This window comes from Pleuronectes platessa, chromosome 6 (assembly GCF_947347685.1).
Source record: "Pleuronectes platessa chromosome 6, fPlePla1.1, whole genome shotgun sequence".
In the NCBI taxonomy this organism is placed as follows: domain Eukaryota; kingdom Metazoa; phylum Chordata; class Actinopteri; order Pleuronectiformes; family Pleuronectidae; genus Pleuronectes; species Pleuronectes platessa.
In genome coordinates this window covers 13,915,026-13,936,761 of record NC_070631.1, presented here as the reverse complement: position 1 = coordinate 13,936,761, position 21,736 = coordinate 13,915,026, and the positions used below count along the sequence as shown (strand labels likewise).

Below are 21,736 nucleotides of genomic sequence, written 5' to 3'. Positions count from 1 at the left end.
AAACTTAACAAAGGAAGATGAATCAGCACCAGAACAAAGAACAGCCACTTGAGGAAATAACAGATCTACCACTTCACGTTTTAATCCTACTTCGGCAAGTACACAGTCTGTCTTAAAAGCCAGAGTCGCGAAATCACTACAATTAACTGTCAACTTTAAAAAAATGGGGTTAGTGGATAGCTATGCGCTGGCAGTATGCACTTCTTCACCTCCAATAACCCTAACCAAAATAAATTGTGAGCTGGAGTGTCAGAAAATCCATCTCGGTGAAAGATTAACGTCCATGACTTTGACAGAAAGTGGAAGGATCCTGTTGAATTCAGGGAGGTTATATTGCGTCCACTGCCCAGCTGCGTGAAAGTGGAAGTGGGGAACCTGTCACGATCCAGGAGTAATAACAAATGAGGGAGTTGAGGATTAAGACTGCGGTGTCATGTGGTAACAGAGTAATGGGTTACACCAACAGTTGGATGCTGACTAAAATTATTCACTGGGTCCTTAGAGGGAGTGGATGATGACATCCCTAGAGAATCAAAATCCAATAGATCCATAAGATTTGTCTTCCTCTTCTTCTCCTAATGGAGGAATGTGAGCGACTGGCGGACGATGGAGGTTTGTAACTGGGTAACAGACGCTTGGTGGCACAGTGAAAGCTGCACTGACCCTATCTGCTCTCAGGAGGACAGAAACAAATTACACGATGGCGGCGCAAAAGAGGCGCTTAGCTTTATCAATGCGCCAGGGGTTGAGCGCCTTGCTGTCAAAGCTCTCGTCTGTCGTCCGTTACAACAACACACCTTTATCTCCTTCAGAGAGACGCTTTGAGGATGCAGCCACGGCCCGGAAGCCCGAGGTGGGCCAGTGTAACCAGAGGGGACGGCTGCAGGAGGCTCTCAACACTGCAATGCACCATGCTTCAGTACATTTGTATGTTAATCACAGAAGCTCCCGCCCGGCTGGAGAAGAATAACACTGTGTTGCACTGTGTTACAATCAATCACACTATCAACCAGTCTATCACTCCATCAATCAGTCCTTTTAATGGTCCCTGCTGGGAAATTTATAATGCAGTGAAGTTAGAAACACAGACAAAGACTGATTACACACAAGAGCCAAGATAGATAACACAAATACACAACTATGACATAGACATTATAATGAAATGAAAACTGAGGCTACATCCATACTCGTACATGCACATGCCAGTGTAGACAGTAATTGATTGAATAATAGCTCATCTCCTACACATGTAGGTAGATGTGCAGGGTCAGCAATGCTTGTAATCGGTTATCCATGTTGCCTTCTAAACTGGTAGCCGAGGATAATGCCGGTTGTTTTTCTTCCAGAAGGACGTCATGTGACAGGAGCCTGACGAATCAGGGAAGGCTACTTTGTGATCGAAAAGACCCAATCAGCAAGCTGCTGTAAGTGTCTCCGTCATCGTTTCCAAACTTCTTAGTCTCTGCCTCTACAGATTAAAACGCTCAGCCGGACTTTTCAAATTAAAGCGGGGCCAGCTGCTTTTCCAAACATCTCCCATTTGGCGGCTCTTAAACTCTGAATAGTGTGGATGCCAGGTGGACTCGTAGCAGAGTATATGTATTATGCTACAAAAACATAGTAGTGTGGATATAGCCATAGAAATGAGTAAGTGGACAACGTCAAGATGAAGACGTAAACATTAACAACACTGAGCTGTGAAACCATCCATGACTTCAGTCTAAGTGTGAAGCCTTTGTTCCGACTGTGCTGTTGTGCCTCTATCTTTGTGAGAAGCGCTTGCTTGACATCTTGGCCCCTCTTCACTCATTCAGGAGGATTATTGGAGGGTTAAAGCAGCAGTTTGACATTTTGGCAAATGCACTTATCCACCCTCCTGCTGAGGATAAGATGAGAGCAGTGAGACAACTCTGGAGGAATGTGGACCAGATAACCGGATCCTGGATGTTATTGCTTCTGGCCAAACTGTGACTTGACCTTTATACACGTCAGTTTTAACGTATGGATCAAAGAGACAATATAGAAGGTTAAAATAAAAGGTTGACTTTATGAGGATTTAGAGGCGCTGCTGGCCAGATTTCACCTGTTTCCCACCTTCATTGTCATTAGACAAAACGTATGGTCTGCCAGCTGCAGCTTATTAACCGTGCAGGCATGAGAGATATTATCATCCATCTCTCGATGAGAAGTGCACAAGCCTATTTCTCATATTTTCGAATAAAGACTCTGTTAATGGGGACATTTTGAATAACATTTAGGTTCAGGCTTTGTTGTTTAGGCACTGCATTATGTCAGAGATGATCCCCACATTTACAGCAGGTCAAACATTAGTGTGTTGCTTGGCCATATTGAGGTTACAAAATATCTCACCACTCAAACATGTTAAAACCTTCTTCTATTTCTAAGAACCCACGCAATGGTGAAAACTGAAATTCTTCACTTTGAATTGAGGGAATCTGTTGTGACACTTTGTGCAGCAGCGTGACACCGAGGTCTCTGTGGAGTCAAAAAAACCTATTTTTCGATCAAAACAACATTTTGAGCGTTAAAGCAGAAGCAAAACATTTGGATCTTACAAAGTCTTTGTCGGCACGTAAACACGGTATTAACTCTGTTGCATATTTCTGACTCTGCTGGATATAGTTCTTTTAATGTGTTTCATGTTCAAAGTATGATCGGGCTACCTTTGAACAAAAAGAGAGGATTTAAAGTATTCCCAGCTGAGAAGTAATTTAATTTGGAATTTCTGTGTACGCCCATCCATTGATATTATGGGGACAAATAGTAATCCCAGAAGGACCATGTGTCTCGCAGAAATCTCTTCCTCCCTCCACTTCACCTGCCTCTCTCATCTAATTTAATCCCAGCGGCCGGTGGCCGAGGGAGAAGTCAGGCACAGAGGCAAATCTTTATCGATACGTGTAGCTGTCACCTTAATCGGTCCAATCAGTCACAGCTAACACAGTGCTGACCAGCACATGGGTATTCACAGGGTCAATCAATTGAAAATGATTGGCACTCACAGCATTTACCCTCGGAGGAAGCAGCCAGGGTCTGTAAACAGGGAGCCGGCTGTCACGGTGAGGAGACAGACTGATTGAGTTGTGTTGACAGAAGCGATGTGATATCTTACCTCTCTCCACTGCTTGGTCTCCACGCCCTGGGTGTACAGCACGACCACTGAGAGGAGGAGGAGGAGGAGGAGGAGGAGGAGGTAAATAGAAAAAGAAGAGGATGAGCAAAGGAAATAAATTGTCACCAAACAATTTCAATCAAGCATCCCACTTATTCAAACACTGTTTGTTATATCGCTCCTTTGCTGACATTCGTCATTTATCATCCCGCCACGCCCCGACAGCATAGATGAAGCGCCGAGCTTGATGGTGCCGCGCTGCATCACATTCTGAGTGTGATGTCCACATGCAAAGAACAAAGCCCTTAGGCAAGCAATCAAAACACAGCCCCAATGCTTGGATCTCCTGATTCCTATTTGATTTTGCGCCACTAAGGCTACATGACCCATCATATATCCCAAGGTTCATCTTCAGACGAATACAAAACAGGGCAAGTGTGATCTTTCCACAGCAGCCTGTTTATACAAAGGCCTTGAGCCTTCTCCCCTTATTATGTTAAATGCGCCCATCGTTCTCTATTCTGCAGGAAGGATCTAAGAAAATTCCTTTATGGCGGTCCCCCCCCTCTGTGCGTCTCACCAAAAGATACCCATTTGTATTCAAAGGCTGGCGTTTATACCCTGCGAGCATAAAGGCACTTTCTGTAGCTCTGAGTGAGCAAAGGTTGTCACATTACTGTGCAGAAAATATGCAGATCTTGAAGGAATACTTTGAAAATGAATCAAAGTAAAGCTCAGCAAAGGTTAAAAAAAGAAGAAGACAAGCTGTGCTGAAAGGAGATGCGGTGTCAGAGAAACTGAGCAAGGAGCTAAGCTGCAATTATCATCGTCGAAAAACTTACATGGGTCGGACTTGGTGAAAGTGTCTCGGTCCAAGAGGTTCCTGTGGGAGGAGGAAACAAGTACATATTAGAATCTTACTGTCCTTGAGTTTTCATTTGAGAGCAGAACAATGAGCAGCTCTGGGAAAGGACACCGAGGACACACAGGCTGCGCAGTCAGCCATTCTAATGAGGGAACATGTTTTTCAGTTGCATTGATAGAAAACACACAGGGAATATGGTGAATCATGATATGCACATGGCTCAGGGCAACATTATAACAAGACTGTATAAGACGATGCAGGATTCTGCACTGATTTAATAGTCACAGACAGAATTGAGCACAGAAATAAAATGAATTAAACAGGTTCATATAAAAAAATTATTTTGGCTGCAACAAAAGTGATAAATCATTTATCAGAATAAAAAATATTCTCTGACAAACATTTCATGAGAGTAAACAACATATATTTGAATTTTTTACGTTGGTTCTGAAATGTATAGAAAAATCAAGAACATTTATTCCAGATTATCTGATAATGAAAATGATTGTGACAATGATAAAGAAAAAAATATGAGCATCCACCAAAATAACTTTTGGTCTATCCAGGAACACAATATCCATTTCTCTTCATACATCCATGACAACTAACCCTGCACCATATGGGGAAAATATGTTATGTGCGATAACATTGTTAAATGTTACAATGAAGATAAGACTTGGGCTAAATCGACAAATATTGAAGCCTGCGAACTCAGTTGCTACGCTTCCTCAGCCAGTAGCTGACGGCTAGTGGCATCAAGCGTCATGTGATTAGTCAAATGGTGTGAACGTGTGGCCCGATCCTCCGGGGCTACACATGATAAGTCAGGGGTTTGCACGCTGACTGAGTGCATGGGCTCATGTAGGCTGCGGCTGTCATGCAGTGGGGGGGTTCTCTCATCAGGGTAAACTCGTTTTGAGCAATACAGTACACACCATATCTGGTTCTTTATTGTTACTCCTATTGGTATTTGATTGTTATCTTTTTTTTCAAAGCACAATGAAAAACTAAATCGTATCTCTCTGGGAAAAAAATGGAGGATGTCAATAAACTAAATGATGTCCCGACATGAAAACACGGAGTGAAGCAGCGGGAACAAACACAGACATCATTCAGGATCATCCTCCCCTCTGTCCTCCTCCTCCTCCTCCTCCTCCTCCTCCTCCTCCTCTGTGCTGATGTGGACTCATCCCCTGCAGGTGAGGCTGCATGTGAGGGGGCGGCTGCTGTCAGCCTGTAGCTGGAAGTTTACAAAAATGGGCCACATATTGTCAGATATGTGGTAAATTAACCAGGCGGTCTACATACATGCAACTTTCCTTTGAGTTCATTCGTAACGTACTTTAACAACCTCTCTGTGGCTGTGTAAAACATATACAGTGGTGTTTTTGGGGGGGGGGGGGTTAACATATCTCTTCTCTATGTGTTTAAAGCTCGTTGAACAGGTGGTGAGATTATTGGCGTTTTACTCAGTAGGGTTTTACTACCATTTAGAGCTACAGCATAGTCAACTTGAGTGGTCTCTGTGGTCTCCATCACCGCCTGTCTGCTGTCCACCACTGGTGAGTGTGTGATTTGAATACGTGTGTACTTGCAGAGATATCTCTGTGTAAACCATTTTTAGCCTGGACCATACGGAGTAAGGACATTTTGGCCGGCCCTCACTTTCTGACCCTGTTTGAGGGTTAAGGTCAGGATAAGATGTATTTAGTGTTGTGCTGTGATCACACCGCACGGTTTATTCAGGATAAACACAACACATGAGTAATCACCCGCTCTGTCTGACAGGAACACAGTTGCTGCGTTGGACGTGTTGCGGAAACACCGGAGGAAGCCAGCAGAAGAGAGGAGAGGAGTAGTACTGGCTGAAGTAACTAAAACTGCTGCAGGGTATTTGCTGTGGGAAACATCGGAGAAGCCAGCGCTGTCGTGTTTGGATCCACGAGCCGATCCGGAAGAGCACACAGCTCAGGGACTTTTACCTGCTACTCCAGGACCCTGTGTCTGGATGAGTGTTGTTTCCACTGCTACCTGAGGCTGTCCAGGTGAAACCTCCCTCTAGCTCCGGTCGGTGCTTGAGGGTGTTGTCTCTAGCTGTCAATCGAGTTGAAATATTTTTACCTGAATGCTGGAGACGTGTGGGCGCGTCGCGATATAAGCGAATTTCACGTCTAATAAAATGTTTGCAGTGACTTTGTATGTAATCTCGACGCACCAGGCATTTAGCTGATGGCTTGGTTGTGCTGGTACTGGTGGGGGGATAGGGAATGCATTATGCCAGTGTCAGAGAGGAGAGCTCACAGTGCAACCACAAAGGACACCATGAAACATTCCGAATATCTTTTTCTGATTTGTTTTTCTCAGGTGTTGCGTCTCCATCTTATAAAAAATACATGGTGCAGTTCCATTTTTTTTTTATTGTTTTATTTATAACCTTTAAGGTCGCCTTTTTCGCAGGGTTTATATATTCATTGTCATATCGCGCTCACAAAAATACGGTTTATCCATCAGCACTGAAGACAACACAGAGGGAAGTGTGATGTAAAGCTCTGGCAGCTCAGCATCACTGCAGCACAGAGGTGAGGAGTGGAGCTGGTTTGTGCTTTGGTGGCTCTGACCTCGGGGCCAGAAAGCATCGAGCCAGAAACGCACACTACTACATAGTGTATGAGGACTCCACCGCTCACTGCAACATGGGACTATCAATACATCTAGCAGGACCTTCACTATGCATCCCTGGGCTAAATTAGAAGCTCATTTCATATTCACTGCAGCGTCCTGGAGTCACTGGAGGCCAGAGCGTGCTCGCGGGTGCTGCAATGTTTTCTCACCTTGGATCCGGCTCTCGTGGAGTTATGTAAGTCACGCTCATTCAGTTCCTGTTACGGCTCCCTAGGTTTGGACCACAACCAAAGTAAAATCAGGCTACTACAGCCTGCCAGGATTCCTACAACAGCCTCAGCCTCATCAGACAAAGCACAAACTTCACTCAATGCAGAGATATCCAGTTCACCGACACTGAATCATCATCCAACATTTTTTTCCGCCAGACTCTCACTGATTATCTCATTTCAAGATCTGAACTGCAATCAGCATTAACATATTTTAATCGATTTTTATTTTTTTGCCTTTTCCAGTCTGGATTTTATAATTTTTTTAGGGGGGGAATTCTGAGATTTTTCTCTGCTCATTCCTTTTACCTTTCCCTCCTCTCACTGCAGAAGATCTACTCAAACAGACATTACCTTCCGTATATAGGACGAATCCACCATCAGTCACCTTCATTCAACATTTTAGATGACACTTTCCAGATGCCCACAACACAATTAGCATATCAATGTATTGCAAGAGCCAAGAGTATAAATATGTCTCGTTTCTGGTTTGCTGAGCAGTGTCAATAAATAACTTGCAGTTCAGAACAATCCTCATCCCTTTAGGGGACAGCCAAGATTCCAATGAATATAGATTAGATTTCAGGACCGAATCCGAGCAACAGGACATCATTCATGTGCACGTCGATCGTGGACATGAAATCTTCTGTCACAGGGGTACGTTGGGGGGGATAATAGATGCAGCCTGGGCAGGTATTAGCCTTAAGCTTAACCTGACAAGAGTTGGAACATTATCAGCGTAATTATCGCTGGAGATAACAACGTCATCCGTGACTAACTGCCTCTTTATATCCACCTGTTAGGGTCTGGCATCCGTAACCATCAGGCAATTAGCTCGTCCATCACTTAATCCCGTGTCTGAGTTCGGAGGAGAGTGCAGACGCACATGAAAAATGGGGAAACATGACATCCCATTTCACTTTTGTCTGAGATTACTGTGGAAAACAAGCCTTCAAGTTTGCATGCCCCCTATGACAAGAAGTGATTAGAATTCACGTCTTCACACCATCACAAATGAATCCTCCATCTCAACGTGCACATGGCCAGAGACCACTGCAGGATGAGTATTAAAATCTCAGATGATCTGTCTGCTATCACAGGAGTGATGCTGCAGCCTGTTTCAAAAAGTTACCACTTCTCTCAACACAGACCTCAGTGGAATAAGAGAAGAAGATCATTATCCTGAAAGCTCCTGCAGAGAGAAGTTGGTTGACGAGGATGAAGTTCATTAAAAAGTAGGACAAAAGTAATAAGCTACTTTTCATCCACACATTTCATGTACCAACCTGGTTTCAGCCCATTAGTGAAACACGGGAATCGAAAAATTGGCTAACACCACTTTCTTATTCCTCTTGATGTCCCCGCCTTCATTAAATCTCTATGTGTGATTATCTGCTCTTGTCATATATACATATATTTTATATTTTGTGGAAAATACTAGGGCTACGTCCACATTTACACATAAGGCCAACAAGTAACAGGCTTATGTTTTTCGATTGAGTCAGTATTGATAATAATCAAAACAAATGTCAAATTATTAATTATTTTAAGTCCGATTTTCGCTCCTCAATGAGGATTGTGGTTATAAACTCTTCCTTCTGAGCAGAGAATGACAAACACCTTGATATGTCATGTTACACTGACTGAGACCTCCTCAGAGTGTTTACACAAGGCATATGCAATGCACTTATATTTTACTTTTCCTACGCTGCTATTGATGAAAGTCATATTGCGATAGTTTTTGATATTGTTTTACTGCCCAGCTCTACTAACCACTGCACACGAAAATTGATTTCACTTAACATTTAATTCCTTTTTTTTCCTATTACCCGCAACAAAAAAATTGTTTATTAATGACTGCATTGTGGTTGAGGTTGTTGGTTATGCATACTTAATTAAATTAGAAAGCCAGGACCAGGAAAATCTGTAAAATGCTGAAAGTAGCGGCACTAAATAGATGCATGTGCTCTGTAATCAAATCTACAGGCTGGTTAAATAAATGTGAGCAAGTGTTTTGCTTGGTGAAAATATTGAGAAATAGTTCCATCTCCAGCCAAGCGTGAATAGGGAATGACCTCCAGAATTGCGGCCGGGCACTGAGATCTAATTTAGAAGAATATATGAGGAGTACGTGCTCCGTTTTAATCAGTTTCATGGAGACATTTAAGCAGATCCGTCTTCCATCTGATTGATTATTAAACTAAATAAATGTGGAAAATGAATTCCTGCACCCGCAGTGCCTTATTGTCAGCACTCCTTTAATTTTCCCTTTTCCTAAGAGTTTTCGAAATCATAATTGGCACCTTTGAGAAAAAAGCAGTTAATTCAGTGGAAAGCAATTTTCAATAATCACCAATATGGCCGGCTGGGTCCTGTATGAACTGCTGCCTCATTGCCTCTTAAAAGCAAATGGAACCTTGAGAGTCCGTGAGTGGGTTAGAGGAAGGAAAGTCTCTTTATCACGGTAGAAACAATAGGAGATGGCTGGGAGCGGAAAATGAAGAATGGTTTCACTCTCATTTCACTTTCCCCTCCTGCCTGTGGCCCTCTACTCTTTCGCTGAAAACACACTTTTCTTTCCACTCACACACCACAGGGTCAGGAGGTCCATTTCCTTGTCTAATACAACCTTAAGCAGCGTCTCAGGGGTCAAAAGGTCAGAGAACAAAAAGGAGGATGCATACGCTGCTGCAGGGGTTCATCCAGCATTTGATAGAAACCGGTGGAATTCTCTAATCGAAACAGAAATGTGGTGTTTTCCAAAGGGGGCCTTTTAATTTGCAAAATTGACTTTACAATTCGTTTTTTTCGTGAGAAGTCATCAGATACAGGCTGAAATGAAAACAAACGATATAAACAACTGATAAAAACCTGAAGCTCTTGCGCGTTTCATTAGTAGAAATGATCTGTATCTGAATTGCAGTAAGTGAATCCCCGCATGGCGACAGATGACAATGTTGTGTTGCTTGTGTCTTGATCTAAAAAAAAACAATAATAAAAAAAGACGAAATCCAATCCATTACATCCGGTGACAGACCCCATCTGCTGACCTTTACTGGGATGCCAGCAGGTGCCTTCTTCTCCTCCTCCACCTGTTTAATTATTCTGTCTCTGTCCAGCCTGGGATCCCTGCAACCGTCTCACAGGCACTGACAGACTCTCAGTCATGGAACTGCTCTTCTGCTCGCGTAATAAATGTGAATGTGACTACGATGTGACTCCCTGTTTCCGGGTGGCTTTCGGAATGTGACTAATGTCTGACCTGGGAATAATATCACCGCTAATTGCCCACCGTGACAGCTCGGAGTGCGCGGTGCACTTAGCCCACTATGAATTCATGCCAATTTCATCTCTCTGTTCCACCTGAGAAAAAAAACCAGGCTGCGAATAGCTTCTGCAGGCGGAACAGAACCAGTGTACTTGAGACAGGCAACATAAAGCACTGGTACACCATAGGAACATGTCAGGCACAGTAGAGCCGCCCTAATCTCACTGGCGTCTCAGCTTTGAAATGACAGTAGCTGATCATTAAATAGAGACGTAAAGGAAAGCCGTGGATTCAGTGGAGTGTTGAGCGGAGGGACCGGGTCAATTTCAAATAGTGATAATGATAATAAAGCATGGAAGGAATTCTCTCTGAGGGTAACACTAAGTGAGATTAGTGAGGGATGAGATGACTGCGAGCGGACCTGATGGGATAAAAAGCCTCGATGAGTGTTGACAGGTGACAGCAGACGCAGACAGGCAGGTAGCTCAAACTGACGAACCCTGACTAGCGCTGCGTGTTGTCAGAGGTCGGTCACTTTGTGTCACACACTCGACATGTAAACGTAATGTAAACACTGGACTGTGAGTAAATGCTCCAGGGAGTTTCTCAACAGACGACCTGATAATCCGATTATCAGACAGGACCGCCTCTTCATTTGACTTCAAGACATGGAAGCTGCACTAGAAGATTTTTAGATCTTTATCTAGTGAATCACTGCTGCTGATAATCGCTGATGACTAATTGCCCTGCAGGTGTCCATGTGTTATCAACATGTTTTATGTGTTGTATGTTTTTTGCCCAACCGAGGAGCTTGTGTTTTCATTTGCTTTTGTTTGTTTGAAGGCAAGAATAAGCAGACACTACTGGAGGGATCACAAAAGTTGGTGGACTGAACCGTTAAAACCCACTTGGTTATCTGAGCCACCCGCTTGGTGGCTAGTTGGCTATGGGAAAAGATCCTCATTAATCTTCCATTTTGCATATTTATGATTGTTCAATTGTTTCTCTAAAGTCACAAGGTATATTTCAAATTAGCATAAAGAGTATGAGGCGTCACTTGTAAAGTGATGGCCACTCACTCACACAGCCTTCAGGTGCACTTTGTATATCAGTATTTTAATGCGGAATGGAGGAGATGGGATTCGAACCTACGCCCTTCTGGTTAGTGGACACTCTTTCATGGTACTTCATCACTCCCTAACAGTCCATGTTCTCACTGTCCATGCAAACTAATAAATCCTAATACTTTCAAGTCTGTTTGATTCAGTGGTTTGCCTACGCTGTCAATTTCCATATCATGTCTCATTTCCAGTGTCTGGTAAATGTTCACTCCAGTAAAATGCAGCATTTACATTCCCAGACAGTCAGCAGTAAGTGGAGTAGATTCCATGGACACTGCTTTCTCCTTCCGTCTGAGTTGAACAAGCCACTGATCTGGTATTTAGGATTTCATAAATGGACATTCTCTGAAAGCTCCATATTTACAAGATGTGATTTTGTCGGATTTATAAAGATTTTTTGGAACCAATCACAGCTGACGTTGGGTGAGAGGCGGGGTACACCCTGGACAAGTCAAGGAAGAAACTAGCATAAACACGACAATGACTGTAGCCAGGAAGGATTCCTACCTCAGGTTGGTCTACAGACATGACAATGATCTGACAATGAGTAGCTTGTTTAGCCCATAAGCTAAGAATGTCAACAAGTAACAGATCCTGAGCATATGCAACATAATGTGGTGAAATCTTCACAGAGCTACCTGCCTCCCTTTGTACAAATCCACCACCGGCTCTCACATTTCCCAGAGACGCTGTGTTCTTGGGTCGAACCTCCCTCGACACAGACATCCACTCACACACGCTGCTGACCCTTCAGGTTCTCTGGAAATAGTGACAAAAGCAGTTCGATACCTCAGAGCCAAGAGGGACCGCTTTGATTTATTTTAGCAACGCCGCGGTCTTGACTTCTCCTGTCACTCCAATCAACACTTTCAGATGACACAGGCTACATGCAGGGTGTCAGAAACCACTGGCACCACAACTGTGCTTCTGCGGGATCCCCCCTCTGCTCTCATACATCCCAAATGAGAATATATTAATAACACTGACACCACCACAAGCCAATTGTCTGGGATCCAAACCTATTTTCACTGTGTCAGGGGTTCATGCATAATCATCTGCTTCATTGACCTGTGAGACTCGCCTGCTGCCATCTGAACATCCCCAAAATTAGAAGAAATTGCTGGCACCGTCGTGTCTCTCAGCCTTGATCCCCAAAACAGATGTGACACGTCAACCACAGACTCGAGCCGCCCTACAAGATGAGAGCTGCGAGGGGGCCTCAGGTCAGTGTTCACCCAGAAAACGATATGAAGACAACGGCAGAGCAAAAAGAAGTTTAAAACTCTCCGACACAGACGGAGATCTTTTATTCATATTTTGAACTCTTGCGCAATGCCAACTAGTTCCTGCCGGGGCAAAACAAAAGGATGTTTGAACAAGATAAACCAGGTCACAGGGTTTGATTGAATGTGTAGCCACGACTGAATGAGACTAACAGCAACAACAGCTATTAACACAACAACAGCAGCAGAGTTACAGGCCATAACAGCACACTGGAATAAACAATAGGTTGGTTACGCAGCTTGCATCCCAATTGCGCCGCTCGAGCTATTGTTTTTGACGGATCGAGCAGCGATGCAACCCACCGCTAATCGTCCTGATGATTTCATTAAACTTCCCTCCTCTGCTGCAACGATTGCCTGGGGAGGAGCTCATATGGAGAAGCATGCCCCGAGTTTCCAGAGTGACCCCCGGGGGAAGAGCAATCAGTGGCCTTGTGTGCCAGGGACGCTCTCCCGCGAGCATTTGTCACCGGTTTGTGGCAGTCACGTGACCTCTGGTGGGTTTCACCAGGTAATGAATCCCTCTGGAGCAGAGCGGCCCGGCTGAGTTAGACCCCCCCGAGCTATGGAATGCATTGATTGGATGCAGTGCTACTCGAACCAATCTATCACAGCAAATGAACGGTTATAGTGAGCACGGGAGCGACGGCAGAGACAGAGGAAGGAGCGGACGACTTCATCCTGACGAAATGAGCAATCCAGGCTGATAAAGTTTGATGATCAAGCTGTCAGGTGGGAGGCAGAGCCGGTGGAAGGGGGGGTGGCTTTGTCAGCCGATTCCACTTTTAACAGAAGATTCGTGGTCTGTTTTGATGCGCTGCAAAGGACCAATAACTTTTTATAGTACGCCCTCATTGATTTGCTTAGATTTGGAATAAAATTCCAGCTGCATCCTCGTCCCTGGTGTTTTTTGGGATGTTAAGAGAAAATCATGTACTTAAAATGATACAGTGCCCAAATCATCCTGCTCTTTTCTTTCCCCTCCCTCCCCTCTGAACCGATACTATCTATAAGAGATGGAAACATGTAATCTGTCTCATTTGTTTGCTCTTTTTTGCTGATAAAGGTTGTTAGCCTTTGTCAGAGTTGTCAGGCTTATCAGCAAGTTTCTTGTACTTGAATCTGGCAACACAGGCAAGTACAATACTAAAATCCAGGACATGGGTCTGCACTGTGATGATCAAATATGCAGGGGGAAATATTATTTTCCCAAAATGAAATTTCATATGTCGAGCGCTTTAAGGGCTTTGTGAGTTTTTGTCAGTGCGCACATTTTTTCCAGCGTTCATTTCTAAAACTGTGCTTCACAGAGCTGAAGCCCCAGCTTCCCTGAAGTCATTGTACATGGGAACTCGGAGACGGTCTGGTAAACTGAGATATAGAAAGGGCACATTCCACAATCCACCAGGATTTATATTTACCACTCCGCTCATAAATTGGGCCTGATGTAGCAAACTGCACAGACAACTCCTGAAATATTCATCAGAGCAGCTTAAATATTAACTAATGAACAACCTCATTACTGCCACGCAAAAGGTGGGAGGACGCCTGTTTAATCACCAGGGAGCCACCGGCCCTAACCCACTGAACTGTATTTACTGCCATGCGTTCGATTTCCGCAGATGTCGGAACAGAGGCCGCTATTGTCTGAAGAGCCGACAAATGGCGAAGCTGGAGTGCCGCCCCTGCAGCAGAGGAGCAGATGCACTGGGCTCGGCTCACTGGCTGACCTGTGAGTAAAACCAATCACAGCCGTAGACGGTGTAACAATGTGCCATCCCGCCGATATATACTTGTTTTGATAAGAGGTTGTCTGCCTCAGTTCCTCCAGTTTTTCATGGGGCGTGCTGCCATATTGGCAGAGGGTTAGGACAATGCCTGTAGGGCTGCACGCCACAATTCAGTTTCGTGCACATTGCAGTCTCCGGGCTTTCAGGCTCACTGAATCAATTACGGAGTTGTAGAGCCTGTGCCGCTCACCCACGACACCCATTGTTTCCATGTGCTGCTATCGGACTAACACAGTTGCTGATAAGGGGGAGGAATGGCTGCATGCATGGACGTGTATTTGATATTTGTTCATCCTTCGAGCTGTCCAGTGCTTGATCTCTGAATCAGTCCTCAAAACGGAGCGACAGTAACAATCCCCACGAGTCACAAAGAAGACGAGACAGGACCTGAAGAATTTCCATGTAAAACAGACCAATGCTTCAAGGCCAACTGAGTGTAAATGGTCTGTGTTGATATTTTGCTTTTCTAGTCTTAATGAGCTGTTAAAGAGCTTTACAGTACAGTTTTCCTATCACCGATTTACACTCATTCATTTTGTGTATCTACGTTCAGCCCATTCTCTATCATATATCAAATATACACTTCGGTTGGAGGCAATTTGGCGCTTGGTATCTTGCCTGAGGACACTTCACCACGCAGAATGGGGGGAGCTGGGGATCTAACCTCCAACCTTCTGGTCAGTGGACAACCCGCCCTATACCTCCTGAGCCACAGCTGCTAGGTGAAAGCAGCAATGAGCTTTTCTTCTGCTATCAAATCGTGTGCTGGAGCAGGTCTTTATTTGGAGAGATGTTAATGACCGACGAGGGAGCGGCAGATCCACAGAGCCTGGAGGCATCAACAGAGATTCCAGCTTAAAGTACGAAAGACAATAACAACACTGCGTACCAAGAGGGAAATAACAGTCCAGCTGCAACTCACACCAAACGCCCCGAAATAGACAAAACACACACAACCTGGGCTTCATGCAGCCTTACACACACACTTGCTCTTGCCTCTTTCATACAGTGGACCTAGGGAACAATGGTGTTCATCGTCTTCAAACTGCCTCCACACCCCCCACCGCTGCGCCGTCCTCTCAACCTGCCCACTCTGTATTCTGCATAATTAATGTGCATAATGCATATTCTGTATAATGAATCAATATCAAGGGTGAATTATAAGGTCGCCTACGTGGCAACAGCAACGCTAGATTTCAAAGTGGCTGATGAAGCAGATTTTTTCACAACTAAATGAACAATCAAGACAGATTCTCTCTCCGAACCATTGACTTGAGGGAAGGAGAGATTAGAAGAAGAATGTGTTTGCTCGATAAATCTCCATCCTGTGGTTTTGTGTACATTCATTAGTGAAATGGCTACAGGATCCGTTTTTCATCATTATCCTTATTTACATGCATATATAGGACTGGTGTAGCCAGGAGGTGAGAACAGCTAAACACTGTGGATTAGGGCCAAGTGGAAGAAACAGACATGAATCAACTTCAATAATTAACACTGACCCAACCAGTCGACCTAACCGCTGCACTGAGTAGGTTGCAGCAGCAAACACAGTGACCTGCAACCAGAGCAGCCCCACCCATATCCAGCTGAAGTCACATCAATGGTAATGTACTTTGGGGGGGGGGGGGCAGAGGCGATACAGTTGAACTCCAATGCACAAGCAGAGGGGGGTGCAAATCATGGTCTTCACGTTTCTGCAACAAACTGCTGGCGAAGCGGTGGCAACACCTAGCGTGACACGCACCCGCAGGGGGGGGAACTCGCACGCTCGCACCAACAAACTCCACGCACGGTCGATATCTCCTGTGGCACGCAAAGTGGCGCGCGTTCAGCACTAACACACAGAGCTACGCACTCACGAGACTCACCGGTGGATCAGATGATGATTTATCTAAAACACGCAGTAAAACCACAAATGGCGAAATAAACTGGGTGAAACCAAAAAGACGAAAAAGTTCAGGGATGATCACATTTAAAGCGATTTATTGAGGAATATATAGACATAATTAATAATATAGACATTAGTGCAATCGTATTTGGATACTATGTTAATTAATAATTTAAAACTATGAAGACATGTCTCTTATTCTGACACATCACAATGTCCTTTGGACCAAAGACAAATTATCTGCGACTATTTTAAGTTTGAAATCTGTAAAATAAATCATCTTTTTCAGACACAAATATTAAACCTTTCTTTCTAAACACAAATATAGAATTGTTCGTTTGCCTGCTCCTGACAATGTCCAGTCTGGTCACAGCAAACCGCATCCAAAGAGCGCGGAGCGACCCGAACCATGACGCAGACGCAGTAGCGGAAGACTGGACTCACTCACCTGCAGGACACGGTGATCTCCACTTTGGTGGCCGGGATGCTCCCACTGATGGGGTCGAAGTCATGGACCGTCGCCGTGGCCTCCACTTTGTCCATAACGTCCCCCTCCATGTGTGTGGGAGACCCGGGCAAACAACAACCCCCGACCCGAGCGAGTCCCTCTGAACCTGGAGAGCCGGCGGTGGAGAGGTTTGGAGCGGCGCGGCGCAGGAGCGAGCAGGAGCAGATACGGTCCAGGCGAAGCTCCTATGTGCTGTCCATTGGACGGGCAACAACTGCATGGAAAGTTACATGTGGGGAAGCTGCAGCGCGGAGGAGACTGATGTGACTGAGGTGGGATCACATGCCAGGACGCATCAGCGCCAACTCCGCTGTTTCCCAGGCAAAGACTGAGCTCTTCAGCCAGAGGAGCGCTGGAAAAGTAAGAGCTGGGAACTCCACCCCTCCTGTCTGCATTCTCCTGCATGCTGGGCTGCGACTGACACTCGCTGCAGATTCACGCTATTGATCTGTGGCTGGATGGATCGTTATTTTAAGTCCAAATTGGTTTTAAAAGGCTCAAACAGGAAAATAAATAAGCACAGAGGGTCGTGAATAGTTTTCATTTCATCCAGTATCCCCTCAGAAGAGATGCATCCCCTAAAGGTGAAATATTATGACTGAATTGATCCAGCTATTAATGAACCTTTCTCCTGTTACTGTTTATATTCAAGAAACTTCAGGCTCAAATTAAAGTCAAAATGAAATGTTGAAGCAGAACCTTCGGGTCACGTGAATGGAGGAATAGTTCATTTTGACAGATTATTAAAATGACACCAGCTCCTGCAGAGCCACCAGCTCTTAACACTAATTGAAAGGCTGCTTGATGCTCCTTCAGCATCTGGACAGCTCCTCAAACTCCTGCAGCCTCAGTCACACCCTCCTTCCTGTTTATCCTGCCAATAAAAACTGTTGTTTGATATTTCCCCACACACACACTCATACACACACACACACGCCCACACACACCCTGGCTACTGTATATTCATCACCGGGAGACTCCGTGGGAGGCTGTGCTCTCCCTGGGGAGCTCCATTTCCGATTCATCAGTAATCCGCCTGGTGAAACGTGAAGGAATTCAAACTGTGAAACGAATAACTCAAAGGTAAACCGCGGCAGCAACTCTGTGGACACTGTGTATGTGTCTATCTGTGTCGTACCACCATCAGTCACTACGACCAACTACCGGGAAATTACAGACGACAGGATCAGTGGTCAGAGTGATTGTTTCTCTCCTGCAAAACTGTTTTTAAGAAATCACTCCCTGTGTCCCCATGAAACATGCACTCAGTTATCCGTTGTAAATAACCAACTTCCTCTCACATGGAGATGGAGGATAAACTCTCAACAAATCATCTGTTTTCGCTCAGAACTGCCTCCGCTGGTGACATCATCATATTCTCCATGTCGCAGACTGGGGCACCTTCTATTTTCTCACTTGAACACTCGTGCAGCCACAGAAACTGTGTTTAGGTGGTCCACGCTACAAGCTATCCATCATTCTCAAGCATCGTTTCAGAGGGGTGAGCTCTGTGGGAGGTCTACGCACATGGGTAAAGTGCTGCTGTAGGTACAGTTATACACCTGGGAGGGGAACTTAGGCTGATTGGGGGACGAGGGCAGCATATTTTGGACACTGCCTCCTCATTACTCATGTTCCCTCTGTAATTAGGCCTCAGGGTGGCCCTAGGTTGGTTGATTTTGCACACCCTTAAATATGCTTTTCCTATAGCCGCCTCCTGAGTGGGTCTCTGATGTTCCCACCCGGTGCCGCCTGGCTTCCTACAGCTCTGGCAGGAGCATAATGACTGCTCTGTGTGTGTGTGTGTGTGTGTGTGTGTGTGTGTGTGTGTGTGTGTGTGTGTGTGTGTGTGTGTGTGTGTGTGTGTGTGTGTGCGTGCGTGCGTGGGTGCGTGCGTGCGTGCGTGCGTGCGTGTGTGAGTGTGGTACCACCAGAAAGGCTCAGTAACAGCAGGAGGAGGAGCCGGGGTTCATACATACCTGAAGATCTGCAGTAACAACAGCCTACAGCGCAACAAGAACAGAAGCTTAAAGTTAAGTACAGTTACAGTTACTCCAGAAATATGTGACTATTTGTTGGACTATTTGTTGGAATAATGGAACACTAATTCCACTACATCGAATTGACAGCTGTTACTTTAAATTACAGATCCCCTCCATGCAGACAAGTTTTCTTTGTTTCTATTTGAAGTAGTAAATCATCTCTGAAAATACTTTTCATCCCAAAAAAGTTCTACTACCAGTCCAAATGACCACAACTGCTACACTCAAAGCACTCATACGCACATAAAAATATGAAAAAATAAGTTGAGTGAGGAATTAATCAAATAGAGCCTCAGAGACGCGTAAAAGAGAAATCAAATTGTTATTAGAAAGATCAGGACAGGTCCTTCACATTTCCTCACCTTAACACCTGCAGGGGGATTCACAGGATGCTTATTCAGGTGCCAAATACTTTCAATTACTGAAAATACAGCAAAAGAACAGTTTGATCTGTTCGTGCCACAGCTGTTCTACATTTAGACGGTTGTAACAAGGTGTACTTTACACCTTTGCATGAGCACCAACATATCACCGTGTGTAGTCGAGGTACTGTCCTCTTGTAACAGAAGCCTCTATGTTGACTGCATGTATACAGATGTAAAGAATTCCACACCTCCAACAAGCCCAGTAGTTCACATAAATTAAATCCAACTGAAACAAATGTCATACACACACACTTAAAGATATCAGTTCAGATGACACTAATGTTTACGACAGTGATAAAAAAATTCCTGGGTCTGCCCCTGATCTGGATCTGACTGATACCACATCCTTCAACCAAGTTTCATGGTAATCCATCCAGTAGTTTAATTATAATATTGTTGTATTTCTTTTACAAACTGAATGGTAAATGGTTTTGTATTTATAACGCGCTTTTCTAGTCTTGATGACCACTCAAAGCACAGTACATTTTTACATTCACCCATTCACACACACATTTATACAGTGCATCTATTAGCAGCACTTTCTTGTCCTCTGATGGGAAATTCGGGGGTTCAGCATGTGTGATAAAATATTATAATCACAGAAGCGTTGAGTATCACAACTTATGCTTAAAGCATATTTTCCTGGTAATTTGTATCATACATATTTTAACTGCATGAGGCAACATTGTGAATGCAGGAATTGTATCTGTGACAGAGCAGTTTCAGTCGTACTGAACTGATGAAATAATCTCTGTATCATCTGCTTCTGTATCATCTGCTCTCCATAACAGCTTGATAATGTTAACATCAACTATAAGTGCTCTCACACTAAGTAAAGCGAAAAGAAAATTCAAAGAAGGGCCAGATTTACACAATACCTCATTTTCATACATGGCTTTGATATGTAGCAGCAGACAATGAATGTACAGGGTGTGTTCTACTTCCTCACCTGCTAACTTAGAAAAACAACAGATGTAGATGATTAGAGGGCGTGTTGCTCTCTGCTACTGAAACTGTCGAAGAAGAGTTATTCATTCAATAAAAACCTAATATAAGCAATGAGGACGTGGACAGATGGCTGCAGTGTTGCTGTTTGACCAGTTCATGAGCTCAGGACTCGGACTAGTGATTAGGTAAAAAAGCTGTTTTTTCTTCTTCTTCTTCTTCTTCTTCTTCTTCTTCTTCTTCTTCTTTATCTTCTTCTTCTCCTACTTCCAAATTAAAGAAAAAAATGATACTTTTCACAGCATTAAGGTAGTTTCCATCTATAGAAAGTTAGACATTATACCTGAGGTTTTCAGACTGTGAGGGAGGCTGAGGACAGAGAGACGTGAGGCAAAGACTCTGAGACAAACAGGTGCTTTACAACAACAGGAAGTCAGTTATTGTAGTTTGATCGACTCCTCAGCTCGGTTGCAGCTTCAGGAGCAGTGAGGCACAGCTCAGGGAGACCATCAGGTCCCAGTTCAGTCACATACCAACTCACAAACAGGATGCATTTACATTCAGAGTGTCTATCTGAGGAGGCAATCATCTCCGACATCCATTGAAAATAAATGAGTGCAAACCTCTTCAGAAATCACAGTATAAACTTCAGACCTCGCTTTAGAATCATTAGGTTTTATCAGTGTCAAACAGGAGAGTTCATCTAGCAATCAGAAAACAGGAAGTGTTATTAGTTCTGACTTGTTTTCCAAAAAGTAAACAGATGTATCGATTGTGAATTGAAGTTGGGACTTTAATATCACACTGTTGTTCACTGAAAAGACAGTTTTACTCTTCAATTGAGGACTTTTCTACAGCAGCGCTGCTACGTTCACTACAGTATTCATGTGAATTCTGGTTCCACCACTTAAGGCGACGACATTCAGAGAAGCAGAGAGAAAGAGGGGGGGCTGGAAAAAGATATGAGCATCCACACACTGCTGGCATTTCTAGTTTTATTATGAAAAGGGTAATAATAAAGAGAAGCACACTAGATGGTAAAGTCATCTGTTTTTCTGTGCAGTCTGAAAACATTGCATGCATCTAACTCAAATCTATGAAGCAACATCCTCTGAAAGTACCATGGGAGAAATATTGTGATTTTTCTAATTGATGCTAAAAGTGAATTTTGTTTGTTTTAGTTTTATGTTTCAGTTTCAACGTCTCAGTGGAAAGGGACATTCCAAGGACAAGTGTCAATCTGTATAGTACAGTGTGTTGCCGTGCACAGCAACTGACGAACGAATGAATCATACTAGTGTGTTGATGAATAGTATTCAGTTTTTTTTTTTAAATCATTTCTTTCATCTGTTTACATCTACTTTGCTTGCTTGTACAATGTTTTGACTCTATCTTTATTTTTTGGACTTTGTCTGGCTACGTTTATTATATCTGATGAGACTGTTGGACATTGTAAAGATTGCTTTGGTATGTTTAATTATTCTATAACTCCTTCAATGCAATTTTCTATTTTTGTAACTATGCAACTTTTAAAAATTGAACTTTAACTTCACTGTAAAAACTTTAATGGTGAG

At 43.9% G+C, this 21,736-nt stretch overlaps 1 protein-coding gene across 1 annotated transcript in view; it reads right to left on the bottom strand.

The window, feature by feature from the left end:
* cpne5a (copine Va) overlaps positions 1–17,155 on the bottom strand; it is a 69,551-nt gene extending 52,396 nt beyond the window's left edge. The window contains 5 exon segments of the mRNA XM_053424158.1: positions 3,134–3,180; positions 3,976–4,016; positions 16,691–16,827; positions 16,830–16,913; positions 16,916–17,155. Of these exon segments, the coding sequence (XP_053280133.1) occupies positions 3,134–3,180; positions 3,976–4,016; positions 16,691–16,827; positions 16,830–16,913; positions 16,916–17,155 (549 nt within the window).
* Positions 17,156–21,736: the final 4,581 nt, after the last annotated feature.